Source organism: Heterodontus francisci, chromosome 11 (assembly GCF_036365525.1).
Source record: "Heterodontus francisci isolate sHetFra1 chromosome 11, sHetFra1.hap1, whole genome shotgun sequence".
In the NCBI taxonomy this organism is placed as follows: domain Eukaryota; kingdom Metazoa; phylum Chordata; class Chondrichthyes; order Heterodontiformes; family Heterodontidae; genus Heterodontus; species Heterodontus francisci.
In genome coordinates, this window is record NC_090381.1 from 67,834,738 (window position 1) to 67,855,762 (window position 21,025).

Below are 21,025 nucleotides of genomic sequence, written 5' to 3' on the forward strand. Positions count from 1 at the left end.
GGTGCCAGCTTCCCGAAGGGCGAGGTTGCACACGAAATAAAAACAGAAAGTTCTGGAAATACTCAGCAGGTCAGGCAGCATCTGTGGAGAGAGAAGCAGAGTTAACGCTTCAGGTCAGTGACCTTTCACCAGAAACCAGAAGTAACCTCCGGGAAGCACAAATCTGCTGTCCTCTCTCAGAATGACAGCATTTCTGCTCCCACCACTGTCACTCCACCAGTGCCCCTGCTATTGTCTCTCAGCCAGCCAACCCAGATTGCAAGATGTTGCAATCTGAAACCAGCCCCCGCGACTCAAGGTTGTCCTCTAATGCAATGCGGATTCTCCTCTTAGTTGTAATAACTGGATCCATTTCAGTTCAATAAATCTTAAACCAGTCAGCATTCATCTGATCTCCTTTCCCATGTGCAGTTATAGATGGTGACGTGCAGATGATTCCATTTTGACATTGTACTCTGGCCTTGGGCATTGTTGTCCGAAAGAGCCTGATCAAGGATGTTGAGGAACTCCTGCGTCCTTTTTGGGTCAATGGTATGGCAAGTGTTGATCTGAGGAGTGTTGGAGTGGTGTATCTTTGTTGGCTGAAATGTGACGATGCTTCTCACCAAAGATCAGTGTCACAGTCAGCACTGTGGTAGCTATGAGTGATGAGGACACTGTTGAGGGTGGTGTGTCTGGTGATGATAAGCTCTAGCTTGTGCCAGTGGCATGATCTCGGTTGTTGCCAGGACACCCTGTGGCAAGGCTTGATCTGAAAGTAGCCGTTCGTCACACAGAGTCCAGGATGACAGCATAGGTCCAAAACCTCTGTCCATTTTTGTTCATCTTGCTAATCCCCTGGCGCCCTGTGTAGTTTGTATCCACCCTTGCGTTGAAGTCCACTAGAAGGTACAGTCCCTTAGTGCCAGGGATTCTACTGATGGCAGTGTCAAGTTTCTCATAAAACTGATCCTTGACATCTGGGCTGGAGGTGAGTGTTGGGGCATGGATGCACATAAGATTAAATGGGGCCATGCTTGTTGGCAAGCAAAGAGTAAGAAGCAAGTAAAAGCAAGTCCCCAGCGAACAAAACCTAGATACTATCAAAGCTGCCAGAAACAAATCTCAGCAGACTGCTCGGCACAATGCCAACCAATATTGATTGAAACTCTGCAACAGCATACAATCTGCTGCTGAATCCTGGGATGCTAGAAGGATGTATGAAGGAATTAAGAAAGCAATGGGCCCAGCAGTAACTAAATCAGCTCCCTTGAAGACAAAGACGGGATAATCATCACTGAACCTAGCCACAGATGGAAAGGTGGGTCGAGCATTACCTTGAACTCTGTACAACGGAGAATGTTGTCACTGAAGTAGCTCTCACTGCTATTCTAGACTTCCCTGTTATGGAGGAGCTGGACAGTGAGCCAACTATAGCAGAGCTCAGCATGGCCGTCGACTGTCTTGCTAATGGTAAAGCCCGGGGAAATTATGGTATTCCACCTAAAATCATCAAAAGTGGAAAACTGGCACTGATGCAGCATCTCCATGAACTCTTGTGTCTCTGTTGGAAGGAAAGATCTGTGCCTCAAGCCACATGTGATGCAAACATAGTCACCTTGTACAAATATAAGGGGGAATCACAGTGACTGCAGCAATTACCGAGGCATCTCCTTGCTAAGTATTGTGGGGAAGGTCTTTGTTCATGTTGCTCTGACCAGATTGCAGACCCTGGCATCACTGAGTCTCAGTACGGCCTCAGAACTGGCAGATCGACAGTCAACATGATTTTCTCACTTTGGCAGTTAAAGGAGAAGTGCCGAACAGTGCAGACTACGCTACATTATCTTTATAGACCTCAGCAAGGCCTTCGATCTCGTCAGCAGAGATGGACTCTTCAAACTGCTACAGAAAATATGCTGCCCTCCTGGACTCTTGGGCATCATCTATTCTTTCCACAAGAACATGCACAGATCTGTCAGTTACAATGGAACAACATCAGACTTTTCAAGATGAGTTGTACAGGGTAAAGCAGGACTGCGTCCTGGCACCAACTCCCTGACATATTCTACTCCATGCTGCTATTGTACACTTTCGGTGACTCAAATAGCGGTGCTCACCTGCATACCAGAGCTGACAGCAAGCTGTTCAACTTGGCAAGACTGTGTGCCAAGACTAAAGTGCGTAAAGTCCGAGCCCGTGAGTTGTTGTTTGCTGATGACACTGCGCTGACATCCCATAATGAAGTTCACTGGCAGCAGTTTGTAGATCAGTTCTACCAGGCCTGCAAGGAGTTTGGACTGACAATCAGCATCAAGAAGACCAAAGTTATGGGCCAGGACGTAGAGACTATACCTTCCATCAACATGGAGAACCTCACTTTGGAGGTTGTCAACAGCTTCACATAACTTGGATCAACAATCACCAGCAACCTGTCCCTTGATGCCGAAATCAGCACCAGGATCACCAAGGCTGCAGTTGTCATGTCAAAGTTGAGAAGACGAGTGTGGACCAACAGCAAAGTAATTGAAAATACAAAGCTTCGTGTGTACCAGACTTGTGTTCTCAGCACACTCCTTTATAGTAGCAAAGCATGAACAACATATGGAAGCCGAGAAAACGGCTGAACAGCTTCCACCTCTGCTGCCTCAGATGGATATCGGGCATCTCCTGGCAGGACAGTGTGCCGAATACAGAAGTGCACCAACGTGCAGGGATCCCCAACATGTTTGCCGTTAGATTAGCAGCGACTCTGTTGGCTGGGTCATGTGCACTGAATGGATGATGGCCGCATCCCCAATGACACGCTTAATGGCGAGCATCTCATCTGTATGTTGGATGGGTGGCCCTTTAAATAACGCTAGTCAGTGAGGGGTCCCTTGTTCAGCTGGGCATGAATAAGAGAGGGCATTATCTGGATCTGTATGGTCCAATTTGGCAGAACGTGTGTCAAAACAGCCAAAGCGTCTGGCTGACTTCATAATCTGCTCACTCTGCCTGCTTCCAGTGCACGCCCGTCATGCCCGTGGTAGCCCCTGGAGTCAGGCTACCCTGCAGGTGGCTGGAAGCGTCCCAGTTGCCACTTTCAGCTCCTCCAGCTTCTGAAGCGCCAGTGCCAGCAGATTCCAATTTTGCAACCATAATTTTTTTAATTACCAGTTGTGTTATTACTAGGTACATAAACTGAAGTTCCAACACATTGCAAAGAATTCAATATAAAAAGAAGAAATGCTGGAGCCACTCAGCAGGTCTGGCAGCATCTGTGAAAAGAGAAGCAGAGTTAACGTTTCGGGTCAGTGACGCTTCATCGGAACTTTGCTTTTATGCAAAGAATTCAGACATTTTCATCCCAACATCTAATTTTCGCCAAGGGCACCAGGATTTAGGATGAATCAACAGCCTGGGCAACATCATAAGTGAAGTAGTGCCGCCCAGGGTGGTGCACTCTCAGCTGCTGTATCGTACAGCGGTGGCTGGTGAGTGCACGTCACGCTCTTTGCTTCGGTCTTCTGGGAGTCTCTGAGCTGGAGAGGAGAAGCAATGGCATCTGAGCAAAGGCAGCGCACTTCCTCAAGAGACACTTACATGCCTTTATCCTTGAAAAGCACCATGAAGAACGAGGACAGACCGTGGAAACTCCGATTAATCTATCTGCAATGCTGTAAGTCATTTATATACAGTATGTCATCATCTATATTGCTGATATAACAGCGGCACGGATACTCTCCACACGTTTTATGAAACCGTTGGTATTCAGCCAACTCCCATAGTTATTATAAATAAAAAGAGAAGAAATGTCATCTGTTATTGGCGACGTTCTTATACCCAACGTGACATTCGCGGAATTAGTTAAGTATTCTGGGAGCTGCAGTTTTATTTTCCTGACTTAAACTACACTCCAGTGACAGTGCAATACCCAGGATAAAACATACTGTTTCTTTTTTGCTTACAGTTGACATTACGGATGATTGTTAGGAGATATCTACAATTATATAACATGAAATTTATTTTGCAGTTTGTGGCTATTCACGATAAGATTGAATGCGCTCTTTTTAAAAATCTTTCTTTGAAATTTGGCACAATGAAAGAGATGGTGATGAGATATTTGTCCTGGTAAAAGGCTCATAATTGTAAAACTCAAACTCCTTTTATTTATAAGAAAAGAATGTTACAGCACAATTTGCACTAATCAACATGACTTTCTCATTGTCAACCTTTCTGACCATGTGAGATAAGTACAATGTTTTCAACATGTCCTCAAGAAATATTTCGTGTCTCTCGCGGCACATCAAATTAATTCTTTCGAAGAGGTGGCATCATTTTCTGTAGCTGTTTGGCTGCAATTAATGGCTAATTTTTTTCAAAATGGCTTCAAACAAAACATAAGTGTGAGATGTAAACCCCAGGCATGTGATATGCACCAAGTCATATTTTGGACACATTGCTTGTAGAACAATATTCTCGTTGTGCTGGCACTTCAGAGATTTTCTTGCTCACCAGACATTTTTCATGTGACATTTCCACATAAACCATATTCTTCAATAGATCGTGATGAGGAGTAACTGATACAGATAGTTATTCCTAGTTATTCCTGGCTTGTTGGTGGAAGGAGACATTTTATGCACTGAACTTGAGAACAATCTAATTTCAGTCCATCTTCAGAAAGTTGATATGCCAAATATTTCAACTCTTAGTGATTGAACTATGCTTTATACTTGTTCAGTGTGAGACCTTTTAATAGCTTTGCTTTAACAGGACTTCTGGTTTCCAATTGTGATCCTGTTCATATGTACCATAGACAGATGTCATTTGCCATGACAGTGACCACCCCTAGATTTACTAGATTTACAAGTGCTTCAACTATTTCAATGCTGTCCTGGCCAGCCTCCCATCTGCCATCGTCTGTAAACTTCAGTTCATCCAAAACTCTTGCTGATATCCTATTTTTCACCAAGTTCCTTTCAACAGTCACCCCTGTCCTTGCTGACATACATTGACTCACATGCAAGCAACGCCTCAAATTCACGATTCTCCTCATGTTGAAATAACAGTTAACATTCGGGCCACACAAGTGCCAGGCAATGACCATCTCCAACAAGAGAGAATCGAACCATCTCCCCTTGACATTCAATGGCATTACCATCGCTGAATCCCCCACTATCAACATCCTAGGGGCTACCATTGACCAGAAACTGAACTGGAGTAGCCATATAAATACTGTGGCTACAAGAGCAGGTCAGAGGCTAGGAATCCTGAGGCGAGTAACTCACCTCCTGACTCCCCAAAGCCTGTCCACCATCTACAAGGCACAAGTTAGGAGTGTGATCCACTTGCCTGGATGGGTGCAGCTCCAACAACACTCAAGAAGCTCAACACCATTCAGGACAAAGCAGCCCGCTTGATTGGCATACCATCCACAAACATTCACTCCCTCCACCACCAATGCACAGTGGCAGCAGTGTGTACCATCTACAAGATGCACTGCAGCAATGCACCAAGGCTCCTTAGACAGCACCTTCCAAACCTGCGACCTCTACCACCTCGAAGGACAAGAGCAACAGATGCATGGGAACATCACCACCTGCAAATTCCCGTCCAAGTCACACACCATCCTGACTTGGAACTATATTGCCGTTCTTTCACTGTCGCTGGGTCAAAATCCTGGAACTCCCTTCCTAACAGCACTGTGGGTGTACCTACCTCCCATGGACTGCAGCAATTCAAGAAGGCAGCTCACCACCACCTTCTCAAGGGCAGTTAGGGATGGGCAATAAATGCTGGGATCGCCAGTGATGCCCACTTCCCATGAATGAATAAAAAAAATCCCTCCCTAGCCTCACTCCATCCTATTTCTTTCACCTCCTCCAACTTTACAACCCTCTGAGAACTTTGCATTCCTCCAATTCTGGCTTTCATCCCTTAATTCCTTTGCCCCATTGTTTGCGACAGTGCCTTCAGCTGTCTCGACCCGTAGCTCTGGAATGCCATCCAAAAACCTCTCCACCTCTCTACCTCTGTCTCCTCCTTAAATTCTACTTCTTTGACCAAGCGTTTGGTCTCCTATCCTCCTTTGATTTGATTTCATATTTTCTCTGGTAACAGTCCTGTGAATCACCTTGGTATGTTTTACTATGTTAAAGGTGCTATTGTTGTTTTGTCACTTTGCATAATCATAAATGTGACTATTCTGAGTGTGAAAAGCTACCACGACATATACGTCCTATTTGTTGCTAGCAAGGTCTTTGCCTAGGTCCTCCTGAACAGTCTGAATGAGGCCATCAAACACAATGTTTTACCAGAGATCCTGTGTGGATTTTGATCCTAGCAAAGCATCAATAGACATGATCACTGTCACAAGACAGAATTCAGGAAAAATGTTTAAAAAACAAAGTGGGAACCCGTAAGTCTTAGTTAATATGACAAATGCCTTTGACACTGTAAGTGGATAGGGGGAACTGCGGAAGCTGCTGGTCAAGTTACACTTTGAACTATAAATCAACGTGATTAAGTAGCTCCCTGATGGAGTGCCTGGTGGATTGATTGCTAATGAAGTAGTGTGTGATGCTTTTCCATCACAAAGGGACAAGTTTTGTGATCTATTAAGCCTGCTATACTCTGCCACACTGAGGTATTATTTTCAAAAGGACTGCATATGCCATTCAGGAGAGCTGAAAAGTTGTTTAATCTGTGCAGGCCAGAATTTAGATGGTATTGTGACAGGTCTGAGATCTGCCTAGCTTAAAACCAGAAAGGCCTCCAGGGTTGAATTATCACAAAAATTTTCCCAATTATCTACTGACAATATGTGGAAACCTGGCAGAAACAGCATTTACGACATTTCCCAGCAGTTTTAGCGGATCATCTGCCAATGTTATGACTTAATTACTACTGGCTGGGAATAGTCTTTGTATACATGAAATACACAATATGGGGCAAAAAAATTCGATGATCCCTCTGTGCTGCTATAACTGTGGTGGAGCATGAGTCAAGTGTATGACCCTTTCAGAGCTCTCAAGGTCAGCCAACTTGTCTGAAGCTAACAGGCATCTGTGGCAGTGTTGGTGTATCTTAGGTGGCTTGGTTGGGGAGTTAGGGAAGTGCAACCTTTTGTAGCTGTTTGCCTGCAGAGCCAGATTGTCCAGCAGAAGGAAGAAAAATATGTCCTTACCAGACCATTTACTTGAAGGTAGCTGAAGTTGATTTTGCTTGTTCTCATCTCAGAACTTCAGGATGTGAACTTGGCCTCAAAAACTTTTGCTAGCCTTATGCCTGCAATGTATTATATATCAGTATCTTGCCAATGTGTAGGCAAAAGAGACAAGACATAGGAACAAGAGTAGGCCATTCAGTCCATTGAGCACGTTCTGCCATTCAAGTAGATCATGGCTGATCATCTACCTCAACTCCGTTTTCCCGTGCTTTCCCCATATCCCTTGATGTCATTTGTCTCCAGAAATCTATTGATTTCTGTCTTGAACATGGTCAGTGATTGAGCTTCCACAGCCCTCTGGGGTAGACTGGCCAGAATTCCAGTGGATGATGCCATCCTACCAGTCCTGCCTCCTTTTCATATACCCAGTTAAAAGGGAGCGATATTGCCCCTCCCCCACCATATTTGGAACTTACTGTAACTACTTATTTGAGGAAGAGATCAGTCATTACTGGGTCATATTTCATTTCCAGTTCTTGCCTGCTCCTCTGTCATTTCTAGTCCTCCCAGGCCCTCAGGGTCCATATGTGTTTTATTCTTTCATAGGATGTGGGTGTTGCTGGCAAGGCCAGAATTTGTTGCCCATCCCTAATTGCCCTTGGCTTGCTAGGCCATTTAAGAGTCATGCAAATTGTTATGGATCTAGTCACATGTAGGCCAGACCCTAAGGACATTCGTGAACCGGATGGGTTTTTACAACAATCGATGATAATTTCAAGGCACCATTTTGAGACTAGCTTTCAATTCCAGATTTTTAAAAAATTATATATTAATTCATTGAATTTAAATTACAACAGCTGCCATAGTGGAGTTTGAACCTGTGTCCCCAGGATATTAGCCTGGGCCTCCGATTACTAGTTCAGTGACATTACCACTACGCCACCGTCTCCCCATGTCTTGTGTCAAAGCCATGTCAAAGGGCAGAGGAGGCACCTCTGCTTAGTTGGACTGCTTAATATGCATAAGTTGTCAAGGCCAACTAGGTGATAATAGTACCTAATAATAATTACTGGGCATGAAAATGGGATGTGGGCTAGTCATGTAAATTTTAACCATAGAATGAAAAGCACAGAAGGAGACCATTCAGCCCATCCTGTCTTTGAAAGACCTATCCAATGAGTCCCACTCAATTGCTGTTTCCCCATAGCCCTGTAAATATTTTCCCTTCAGCAATTTATCCAATTGCCTTTAGAAAGTTGCTATTGAATCTGTTTCCACCACCCTTTCAGGCAGTGCATTCCAGGTCATGACAACTCACTGCATCATATTTTTCCCTCGTGCTGCCTCAGGTAGTTTGCCAATTACCTTAAATCTGTGTCTTCTGGTTCCTGACCCATATGCCACTGGAAACAGTTTCTTCTTATTTATTCTATTAAAGTCTTTCATGCTTTTGAACACCTCTAACAAATCGCCCGTTCACCTTCTTTGCTCTAAGGAGAAAAATCCCAGCGTCTCTTGTCTCTGCACATAACTGAAGTCCCGCATCCCTGCTACCATTCCAGTAAGTCTCCTCTCCGAGGCATTGACATCCTTCCGAAAGTGTAGTGTCCAGAACTAAAGACCTGCTACCCGACCCGAACCCAACGGGACCCGACGACATGTGTGAGGTTTGGGTTGGGTTGGGTCGGGCCCCTTTTCCGGGTCTGGCTTTCGGGCTTGGGTCGGGTTGGGCCGGACACACACAGTAAGTGCGCTGCTGGTAAGTATTAAAAATAAAAACTTAGCTGAGCTGGGAGTCCGGGACGAAACCGAGTCTGCGCAGTGAGCGAGTGCCATCACTATGACTTCATCACGCATGCGCTGCAGCTTTGTGGAGATTTCCAGTCGGAAGGCAAGTAAAGGGATCGGGGCGAAATTGGAGGGACTCGGGACGGGTCGGGCTCAGGTCCGTTGTGGATCGGTTGGGTTCGGGTCGGGTTCTTTTTCCTGACCTGAGCAGGCCTTTATCCAGAACTGCCACAATACTTCAGCTGGGGCCTAACCAGTGTGTGACCTTTTTGCTTTTGTACTCTCCACCTCTACTTATAAAGCCAAGGATACCGTCTACCTTTTTAATGGCCTTCTCAACTTGTCCTGCCACCTTCAAAGATTTGTGTACGTACACTCCCAGGTCTCTCTGTTCCTGCACTCCCATTAAAATTGTATCATTTAGTTTATATGGCCTCTCCTCATCCTTCTTATCAAAATACATCATTTCAAATTTCTGTGTTAAATTTCATTTGCTATGTGTCTGTCACATTTCCCTGCCTGTCTATGTCGTCCTGAAGTCTGTTACTACCCTCCTCCCTGTTTACCACAGTTCCAAGTTTCGTGTTATCTCAAAACTTTGAAATTATGCCCTGTATACGCAAGTCCAGGTCATTAAAATCTATCAAAAAGAACAGTGGTCTTCACTGCTTTCTATTCCTTTGCCCATTTTGTATCCATGCCGTCATTGCCTCTTTAATCCCATGGACTTTAATTTTACTAACAAGTTCATTTTCTGATACTTTATCAAAAGCCAAAAGGAAAGGTGGGAGGATCCCGTTTACTAGATTCTGAGCTTTGCTTTGGCTTGAGAGGGATTCTTGAAGATCACCATGATGCCTTTAAATGCTACGGTGATTAGCAGTTGTGTTTAATTGTGAAATGTAACTTTCGTTGTTCCTTTTTATCTCAGTTCAAACTGCAGAGAATAGAATAAGTATAACTGTTACAATGTGTTAATAGGCCCGATTTTAACTCTGTGCAAGGGAATAGGTTTTGAGTGAGTTAAAATTGGGCACAACGCTTCTCAAGTGTATCTGCTTTTTGCCAGGCATTGAACGAACTGAGACTCGTGGAAAATGTCCACAGTATCCAATTTCTTATATAAGCTTTACTTTGCAAATGTGTTAAATGTGTTTCCAGTTGCAAAAATTAAAGTTATGAGATGGTTGTTTTCTGACCGATTCAAATTACCGGTAGAATAATCTATTATTTTCAATACAATTTACTGTGCTTACTCTGCTTCTAATTTTATTTTAAATTTAGTCAATAAATTAGATGCAAGGGTACAGCGTCTTTATTTAAAAAGCTAGGAATAGGGTTGAAGTTAAAGGACTGAGTAGGCTCTTGGAAGAGGGTCTAAAATGGCTGGAGTTAAAGAAGAAAAAAGGTGGCCCTCCAGCTTTTTGGAAGCTGATGTTTAGAAGTACTGCTCTCCCAAATTAGAGAATGGAAGAATGTAATAGTTGAGGTGCCAGGGAAGAGCCGTTACATGCAGCGACATGTGCCATGTGGAAAGAGGCAGCCATTCCCAAAGACAACTTTGCATTGTTGAAAGAAATTTACTGACCTCACTTGGTCAGCAAAGTTAAGTGTGTCTTGATGAATAATGGGGCAGATCATTAAATCACTTCCATTACTTCATTGACTTCAATGGAAATGAAAATCTGTCAGGGTGTGTCATAAGTAGTCAATGCATTACCACCTGTTTTGTACTCTGTGATGTTGATTTAAACCCCTAAAAACAAAATAATAAGCTAGAAAGTGGCACTAGATGTATCACATGACCGAGTATGTACAAGAGATATTTAATACAATTAAAGAAGTATTTAATACAAACCATATTGTGTACTTTATTTGCACCATCCATTTAATTCACAATAAATTAAGTTTTGCTATTTTTGGTAGGACCTTTTTTTTATTCATTCATGTGATGTGGGCGTCGCTGGCTAGACTAGCAGTTATTGCCCATCCCTAATTGCCCTTGAGAAGGTGGTGGGGAGCTGCCTTCTTGAACCGCTGCAGTCCATGTGGGGTAGGGACACCCACAGTGCTGTTAGGAAGGGAGTTCCAGGATTTTGACCCAGCGCCAGTGAAGGAACGGCGATATAGTTCCAAATCAAGATGGTGTGTGACTTGGATGGGAATTTGCAGGTTGTGGTGTTCCCATGCGTCTGCTGCCCTTGTCCCTTTAGGTGGTAGAGGTCGCAGGTTTGGAAGGTGCTGTCTAAGGAGCCTTGGTGTGTTGCTGCAGTGCATCTTGTAGATGGTACTGCTGCCAATGTGTGTCAGTGGTGGAGGGAGTGAATGTTTATGGATGGTGTGCCAATCACACGGGCTGCTTTGTCCTGAATGGTGTCGAGTTTCCTGAGTGTTGTTGGAGCTGCACCCATCCAGGCAAGTGGAGAGTATTCCATCACACTCTTAACTCGTGCCTTGTAGATGGTGGACAGGCTATGGGGGGGTCAGGAGGTGAAGTTACTCACCACAGGATTCCTAGCCTCTGATCTGCTTTTGTAGGCACGGTATTTATATGGCTACTCCAGTTCAGTTTCTGTTCAATGGTAACCCCTAGGATGTTCATAGTGGGGGATTCAGCCATTGAATGTCAAGGGGAGATAGTTAGATTCTCTCTTGTTGGAGATGGTCATTGCCTGGCACTTGTGTGGCACAAATGTTACTTCCTACTTATCAGCCCAAGCCTAGATATTGTCCAAGTCTTGCTGTATTTCTACACGGACTGCTTCAGTATCTGAGGAGTCGCGAATGGTGCTGAACATTGTGTAATCATCAGCGAACATCCCCACTTTTGACCTTATGATTGAAGGAAGGTCATTGATAAAGCAGCTGAAGATGGTTGGGCCTAGGACTCCCCTGAGGAACCCCTGCAGTGATGTCCTGGAGCTCAGATGATTGACCTTCAACATCCACAACCATCTTCCTTTGTGCGAGGTATGGCTCCAACCAGTGGAGGGTTTTCCCCCTGATTCCCATTGACCTCAGTTTTGTTAGGGCTTCTTGATGCCATACTTGGTCAAATGCTGCCTTGCTGTCAAGGGCAGTCACTCTCACCTCACCTATTGAGTTCAGCTCTTTTGTCGATGTTTGAACCAAGGCTGGAATGAGGTCAGGAGCTGAGTGGCCCTGGCGGAACCCAAACTGAACATCACTGAGCAGGTTATTGCAAAGCAAGTGCTGCTTGATAGCACTGTTGATGAGACCTTCCTACAGAGACATATTAAAATACCAAACAAAAGAACAACTTGCATTTATATAGCACCTTTAATATAGAAAAATCTCCTAAGGTGCTTGACAGAGGCATCATCAGCTAAAAAAGAAAACAGCAGTATTAGGAGAGGTGGCCAAAAGCTTGGTCAAATAGGTGAGTTGTAAGGAACGTTTTAAAGGAGGGTAATGAGGTGGAGAGGTGAAGGGATATAGGAAAGGAGTTCCAAAATATGGGGCCTAGATGGATGAAGGCTGCAATCTCCAAATGTGGCACGAAGGAAGAAGAAATACATAAGGAGCCAGAATCCAAGGAATGGCAAGTTTTTTGGTGGCGGAGTGGGATGATGGTTTGAAGGGAGAGGTTACAGAGAAAGGATGGGGGAGCAAGGCCATGAGGGATTTAAACACAAGGATGAGCATTTTAAATTAGAGACAATAAGAGAATGGGAACCAATTATTGTCAGCCAGGATGGAGTGATAAATAAACAGGACTTGATGATGGATATGGATAGGATTTGAGCAGCAGAGTTTTGGATGAGCTGACGTTTACAAGTGAAAGATCGGAGACTGGCCAGAAGAGAACTGGAATAGTTGAGTCTAGCGGTGACAAAGACAAGGATGAGGGTATCAACAACAGATGTGCTGAGGTGGAAGTTGGCAATGTTACAGAGATGGAAGTAGATGGTGTTTGTGATGGAACGTTTAAAGGGTTAGAAGTTCACCTCAGGGTTGGATGGGAAGCTAAAATCTCGAATAGTCTAGTTCAATATGACACAGTGGCTAAGGGCTAGGTTGCAATTGGTGGCAAAGGACATAGACAATGGCTTTGTTCATCTGAATGTTTAAGATGAAATTGCAGATCATCCAAATCTACGTTGGTCAAGTAGTCTGAGAGCACAGAGGCAGTGGAGAGGTTGAGAGACGTAGTGGAGAGGTACAACTGGATGTCATCAGTGAAAATATGGAAACTGATCATAAGAACATACATAGGAACTAGGAGCAGGAGTAGGCCGTCCGGCCCCTCGAGCCTGCTCCGCCATTCAATAAGATCATGGCTGATCTTTTCGTGGACTCAGATCCACTTACCCGCTCTCTCACCGTATCCCTTAATTCTTTTATTGTTCAAAAAGAGCTTAGCTTTAGAAACGTTTACTGAAGTAGCGTCAACTACTTCACTGGGCAAGGAATTCCATAGATTAACAACCCTCTGGGTGAAGAAGTTCCTTCTCAATTCAGTCCTAAATCTGCTCCCTCTAATCTTGAGGCTATGCCCTCTTGTCCTAGCTTCACCTGCCAGTGGAAACATCCTCTCTACTTGTATCTTATCTATTCCCTTCATAATTTTATATGTTTCTATAAGATTCCCCCCTCATTCTTCTGAATTCCAATGAATATAATCCCAATCTACTCAGTCTCTCCTCATAAACCAACCCCCTCAACTCCGGAATCAACCTAGCGAACCTCCTCTGCACCCCCTCCCGTGCCGGTACATCCTTTCTCAAGTAAGGAGACCAAAACTGCACACAGTACTCCAGGTGCAGCCTCACCAGTACCTTATACAGCTGCAACATAACCTCTCTGCTTTTAAACTCAATCCCTTTAGCAATGAAGGGCAAAATTTCATTTGTCTTCCTAATTACTTGCTGTACCTGCAGACCAACCTTCTGCGATTCATGCACAAGGACACCCAGGTCCCTCTGCATAGCAGCATGCTGCAACTTTTTACCATTCAAGTAATAATCCTTTTTACTGTTACTCCTACCGAAATGAATGACTTCACATTTATTAACATTGTATTCCATCTGCCAGACCTTTGCCCACTCACTCAATGTATCTATGTTCCTCTGCAAAGTTTCACAGTCATCTGCACACTTTGCTCTGCCACTCATCTTAGTGTCATCTGCAAACTTTGACACCCTACACGTGGTCCCCAACTCCAAATCATCTATATAAATTGTAAATAATTGCGGTCCCAACACCGATCCCTGAGGCACACCACTAGTGACTGATTGCCAGCCAGAATAGCACTCATTTATCCCCACTCGCTGCTTCCTGTTAGTCAACCAATCCTCTATCCATGCTAATACTTTACCCCTAACGCCATGTATCCTTATCTTATGCAGCAGCCTCTTGTGCGGCACCTTGTCGAAGGCCTTTTGGAAATCTAGGTACACCACATCCACTGGGTCCCCATTGTCCACCTTGCTCGTAATGTCTTCATAGAATTCCAAAAGATTTGTCAAGCATGACCTGCCCTTCATGAACCCATGCTGCGTCTGCCCAACGGGACAATTTCTATCGAGATGCCCTGCTATTTCTTCCTTGATAATAGACTCAAGCATCTTCCCCACTACAGAGGTTAAGCTAACCGGTCTATAATTCCCCATCTTTTGTCTACCCCCTTTTTAAACAGTGGCGTCACATCTGCTGTTTTCCAATCTGCTGGGACTACCCTAGAGTCCAGCGAATTTTGGAAAATTACCACCAGTGCACCTGCTATTTCTCCCGCCATCTCTTTTAGTACCCTGGGATGCATTCCATCAGGGCCAGGAGACTTATCAATTCTTAGCTCCATTAGCTTGCCCAACACTACCTCTTCCGTAAGAATGATTGTTTCCAGGTCCTCACCTCCGTTTGTCTCATGATCCCATGTCTGTAGATCAGCATGTAGATGAGGAAGAGAAGAGTTGAAGGACAAATCCTTGGGGCATCAGATGTAATGGTGGGGGATAGCGAGAAGAGAAGTCATAGCTGAAGATGCTATAGCTATGATTGGAGCACATGAAGAGGGATGGAAGACAAAATAGAGATGTGGGTTAGGACTGGGGACTCCAGGGCAGAGGTTTGGTTTGCTGGGAAAGTTGCAGAGAGGGGACCGCAAAAGAGACAGCCGAACAGATGGTTTCAATCTTAATAACAAAGAAGTCCCTGAGATCCTCACACTTATTTGCAGGTGAGGGTTAAGCAAACCCTCAGGGGCAGGGGTTTAAGGGAATTGGAATTACCAGTTCAGTTGATAATGGAGAAAAGAAGCTGAGGGTTATCTTTGCCCTCCAGGATGACCCTTGACACTGGGTGGTTTTGGCAGAAGAGAGTGAGGCTCGAAAGTGCATTTTGTGGCACAGTCAGGTGTGATGATGGATGGATGAACTAGTTGTGCGCCAGATATGCTTAGGTCTGTGCTCCTTGGACTTGAGGGAATGAGGATGGGCTGCATACCAGGGGAAACAAACAGGATAGCAGAGAGTACAGATTGTACTTGGGACAAAGTTACACGTGGGAATGTGGTTGCGCAGATTAACTTTGTGGTGAATTGAAAGCCAAAAGATAGCTAGTTGGGAGTTTTAAATAACTCGGGAGAGTGATGAACACAGAAGGAAGGGGGTTGAAGGATGTGGATGGTGAGGGATACAAGTAAATGGTCTGAGATAATTTAGTCTGTGATCAAGGCAATAGGAGTGGATAAAGCAGTGGGAGGTGGCAAGATTGCGGAGTGGCCATAAAAATGGTAAAGAGAGCTTATATGGAGGGACAGATTTAGGGAGGGTAGGAAGGCAGTAAATGTAGAAGAAATGGGGCACAGTGAGCTGAGATGGGGATCTCCCAGGGTGAGAAACCACTCAGTGCAGAGGTTGAGGGCGGGCATCTTAGAGTGAAACGCAGGTGGGGCTTGCGGGGGTGATGCATCGTACAACAATGACTTTCAAGGAGAGATGAGAGGAGTGGGGCAGGAGCAGAGGAGCAGAGGGAGGATCCAAGGTGTGATTTGGTGATAAGGGCCACACCACCATAGTGGTGGTTTAGGAGGGGAAGGTGCTGAAAATATAGCCAAACAGGGAGGTTTCAGTAAGGGGCAAGGTGCCACTATCAATCAGCCATGCTTCAGTCAAAGCCGGGATGTCAATAGAATCATCTCCACTTAGGTTGTGGAAGGTAAGGACCTTATTCATGAGTGAATGGACATTCTGCAGGGAAATTAAATTCTTCAGTAATATAAAAGCAAAATACTGCGGATGCTGGAAATCTGAAATAAAAACAAGAAATGCTGGAACCACTCAGCAGGTCTGGCAGCATCTGTGGAAAGAGAAGCAGAGTAAAAGTTTCAGGTCAGTGACCCTTCTTCGGAACTGGCAAATATTAGAAATGTCAAAGATTATAAACAAGTGAGGCGGGGCTGGGTCAAGAGATAACAAAGGAGAAGGTGTAGATTGGACAAGGCCACATAGCTGACCAAAAGGTCATGGAGCAAAGGCAAACAATATGTTAATGGTGTGTTGAAAGACAAAGCATTAATACAGATAGGGTGTTAACGGACTGCAGATTGAACAGCGGCAAGTACAAATATGAAAAAAACAGTGGGTAAGCAAACTGAACAAACTAAGATGAAATGAAATAAACATAAAAAAGTGTAAAAAATGTAAAAAAGAAAAAAAGAAAAAATAACTAAAAATAAAAGCAAAATGGGGCGCCCGCCATGCTCTGAAATTATTGAACTCAATGTTCAGTCCGGCAGGCTGTAGTGTGCCTAATCAGTAAATGAGATGCTGTTCCTCGAGCTTGCGTTGATGTTCACTGGAACACTGCAGCAATCCCAGGATAGAGATGTGAGCATGAGAGCAGAGGGGAGTGTTGAAATGGCAAGCAACCGGAAGCTCAGGGTCCTGCTTGCGGACTGAGCGGAGGTGTTCCGCAAAGCGGTCACCCAGTCTGCGTTTGGTCTCCCCAATGTAAAGGAGACCATATTGTGAGCAGCGAATACAGTATACTACATTGAAAGAAGTACAAGTAAACCGCTGCTTCACCTGAAAGGAGTGTTTGGGGCCTGGGATAGTGAGGAGAGAGGAGGTAAATGGGCAGGTATTATCACCCCTGCAATTGCAGGGGAAGGTGCCATGGGATGGGGACGAGGTGGTGGGGGTAATGGAGGAGTGGACCAGGGTGTTGCAGAGGGAACGATCCCTTCGGAATGCTGACAGGGGAAGGGAGGGGAAGATGCGTTTGGTAGTGGCATCACGCTGGAGGTGACGGAAATGGCGGAGGATGATCCTTTGGATATGGAGGCTGATGGAGTGGAAAGTGAGGACAAGGGGAACCCTGTCACGGATCTGGGAGGGAGGGGAAGGGGTGAGATTAGAGGTGCGGGAAATGGGCCGGACACGGTTGAGGGCCCTGTGAACAACAGTGGGGTGGAATCCTCGGTTGAGGAAAAAGGAGGTCATATCAGAAGCACCGTCATGGAAGGTAGCATCATCAGAGCAGATGCGTCGGAGACGGAGAAACTGTGAGAATGGAATGGAGTCCTTACAGGAGGTAGGGTATGAAGAAGTGCAGTCGAGGTCGCTGTGGGAGTTGGTGGGCTTATAATGGATATTAGTAGACAACCTATCCCCAGAGCTGGAGACAGAGAAGTCGAGGAAGTGAAGGGAAGTGTCAGAGATGGACCATGTGAGAGAAGGGTGGAAATTGGAAGCAAAGTTGATAAAGTTTTCCAGTTCGGTGTGGGAGCAGGAAACGGCACCAATACAGTCATCAATGTACCGGAAAAAGAGTTTGGGGAAGGGGCCTGAGTAGGACTGGAACAAAGAATGCTCGACATATCCTACAAAAAGACAGGCATAACTGGGACCCATGCGGGTACCCATAGCAGCACGTTTTACTTGAAGGAAGTGAGTGGAGTTGAAGTCTTCCCCTCCCTTCCCCTGTCAGCATTCCGAAGGGATCGTTCCCTCCGCAACACCCTGGTCCACTCCTCCATTACCCCCACCACCTCGTCCCCATCCCATGGCACCTTCCCCTGCAATCGCAGGAGGTGTAATACCTGCCCATTTACCTCCTCTCTCCTCACTATCCCAGGCCCCAAACACTCCTTTCAGGTGAAGCAGCGATTTACTTGTACTTCTTTCAATGTAGTGTACTGTATTCGCTGCTCACAATGTGGTCTCCTCTACATTGGGGAGACCAAACGCAGACTGGGTGACTGCTTTGCGGAACACCTCCGCTCAGTCCGCAAGCAGGACCCTGAGCTTCCGGTTGCTTGCCATTTCAACACTCCCCCCTGTTCTCATGCTCACATCTCTGTCCTGGGATTGCTGTAGTGTTCCAGTCAACATCAACGCAAGTTCGAGGAACAGCATCTCATTTACTGATTAGGCACACTACAGCCTGCCGGACTGAACATTGAGTTCAATAATTTCAGAGCATGACGGGCGCCCCATTTTACTTTTATTTTTAGTTATTTTTTTCTTATTTACATTTTTTTACAATTTTTATTAATGTTTATTTCATTTCATCTTAGTTTGTTCAGTTTGCTTACCCATTGTTTTTTTTCATGTTTGTACTCGCTGCTGTTCAATCTTCAGTCCGTTAACACCCTATCTGTACTAATGCTTTGTCTTTCAACACATCATTAACATATTGTTTGCCTTTGCTCCATGACCTTTTGGTCAGCTATGTGGCCTTGTCCAATCTACACCTTCTCCTTTGTTATCTCTTGCCCCACCCCCGCCTCACTTGCTTATAACCTTTGACATTTCTAATATTTGCCAGTTCCGAAGAAGGGTCACTGACCCGAAACGTTAACTCTGCTTCTCTTTCCACAGATGCTGCCAGACCTGCTGAGTGGTTCCAGCATTTCTTGTTGAAATTCTTCAGTGATTGATTCGCTGGTAAGGATTCAAAGTAGGGATGGTTGGGGTGAGTGAATGGGAAATAAGTTGGAAAGATTATCCTTTGGCCTGGGCTTTTTCGTACTTATTTTAAACTTGCAACCATATATCATGCTTTGATTACAGTTTCTAATTGCATTTTGTTTGGAGCAGAATTTTTATATTTTGGGAGTTTATAAATATCAGCTCCGTGTAAAATGTCTTCGTGGCGCGCCTTTCTTCTTGTCAGAAAATCAAAAACATAAAGAATTTAATCAATGGTGGGCTTGGCGCCTGGCAACAGAAGGAAAAATAATTAAAATGAAGATATCTACGCATCACCTTAGGCTGTGAAGATGCTTTTTCAGAGCATCCAGAATGACCTGAGATTGTTTCTAGAATATTTAATCTTACTTGTCGCCTCGTTGAGTTGCAAACCAAAAGTACTAGAAAATGGAACAATTTATAAATAGAGAAATAAATGGTGGGGGAAGTAAATGTTTATATGTGCATGTGCAAAAGACCACTGTCTTTCAAAGGAAAGGGGCAGTATTCTGCAGATAATTTTTGAAAAGGTTTATAACACAAATTGAAGGATTCATTAAGACAAATTTGTTCCTATGTCAATTTGCTGAATTTTGCATTGGTCACTTTATGTTCCCACCAAAGCAGCAGTGTAGATCGCTAGAGCAACCGTGAGTCCGTGTTCATTCATCCCTAATAATTAATTTTGCCCAGACTATTTTCATTGGCTTAGCAAAGGTGTAGGGTATTTAGTAGGATTTTCTTTTTGCAATTTATTTGTAAATGCTGAAGCAACATTTTATATACAGGTATACCGTTTTGGATACTGTTGCGGGGGATGACTTACCAGGGGTAAGCAATGGGGTACAGGTATCTGGCACAGAGTCTGTCCCTGTTTCTCAGAAGGGAAGGGGGAAGAGGAGCAGAGCATTAGTCATTGGGGACTCCATAGTTAGGGGAACAGATAGGAGGTTCTGTGGGAACGAGAGAGACTCACGGTTGGTATGTTGCCTCCCAGGTGCCAGGGTTCATGATGTCTCGGATCGTGTTTTTGGGATCCTTAAGGGGGAGGGGGAGCAGCCCCAAGTCGTGGTCCACAGAGGCACCAACGACATAGGTAGGAAGAGAGATGGGGATTTAAGACAGAAATTCAGGGAGCTAGGGTGGAAGCTTAGAGCGAGAACAAACAGAGTTGTTATCTCTGGGTTGTTGCCCGTGCCACGTGATAGCGAAGCGAGGAATAGGGAGAGAGAGGAGTTGAACACGTGGCTGCAGGGATGGTGCAGGAGGGAGGGTTTGGTTTCCTGGATAATTGGGGCTCTTTCTGGGGTAGGTGGGACCTCTACAAACAGGATGGTCTTTACCTGAACCAGAGGGGTACCAATATCCTGGGGGGGAGATTTGCTAGTGCTCTTCGGGGGGGTTTAAACTAATTCAGCAGGGGAATGGGAACCGAAATTGTAGTGCCAGTGTACAGGATGTTGAGAGTAGTGAGGTCAGGGATATGGTTACAAGGACGCAAGAGGGCACTGGCAAGCAAGAACCTGGTTTAAAGTGTGTCTACTTCAACGCCAGGAGCATCCGGAATAAGGTGGGTGAGCTTGCAGCATGGGTTGGTACCTGGGATCTCGATGTAGTGGCCATTTCGGAGACATGGGTAGAGCAGGGGCAGGAATGGATGTTGCAGGTTCCGGGATTTAGATGTTTCAGTAAGAACAGAGAAGATGGTAAAAGAGGGTAGGGGGTGTGGAATTGTTAATCAAGGAGAGTATTACAGCGACAGAAAGGACGTTTGAGGACTCGTCTACTGAGGTAGTATGGGCCGAGGTTAGAAACAGGAGAGGTGAGGTTACCCTGTTGGGAGTCTTTTATAGACCTCCAAATAGTTCCAGAGATGTAGAGGAAAGGATAGCGAAGATGATTCTCGACAGGGGCGAGAGTAACAGGGTAGTTGTTATGGGGGACTTTAACTTTCCAAATATCGACTGGAAATACTATAGTTCGAGTACTTTAGATGGGTCAGTTTTTGTCCAGTGTGTGCAGGAGGGTTTTCTGACACAGTATGTAGACAGGCCAACCAGGGGCGATGCCACATTGGATTTGGTACTGGGAAATGAACCCGGCCAGGTGTTAGATTTAGATGTAGGTGAGCACTTTGGTGATAGTGATCACAATTCGGTTAGGTTTACCTTAG

At 44.9% G+C, this 21,025-nt stretch overlaps 1 protein-coding gene across 2 annotated transcripts in view; it reads left to right on the forward strand.

The window, feature by feature from the left end:
* The first annotated feature begins 3,334 nt into the window (after positions 1 to 3,334).
* The window catches only part of si:ch211-51h4.2 (uncharacterized), a 374,380-nt gene continuing 356,689 nt past the window's right edge, over positions 3,335 to 21,025 (forward strand). Inside the window, exon 1 of one of the 2 annotated variants that reach the window (XM_068042238.1) lies at positions 3,335 to 3,640. In XM_068042238.1, the coding sequence (XP_067898339.1) occupies positions 3,520 to 3,640 (121 nt within the window). In that variant the 5' untranslated portion in view covers positions 3,335 to 3,519. The remainder of the gene's footprint in view (positions 3,641 to 21,025) is intronic. The other variant, XM_068042237.1, reaches the window with a different exon arrangement.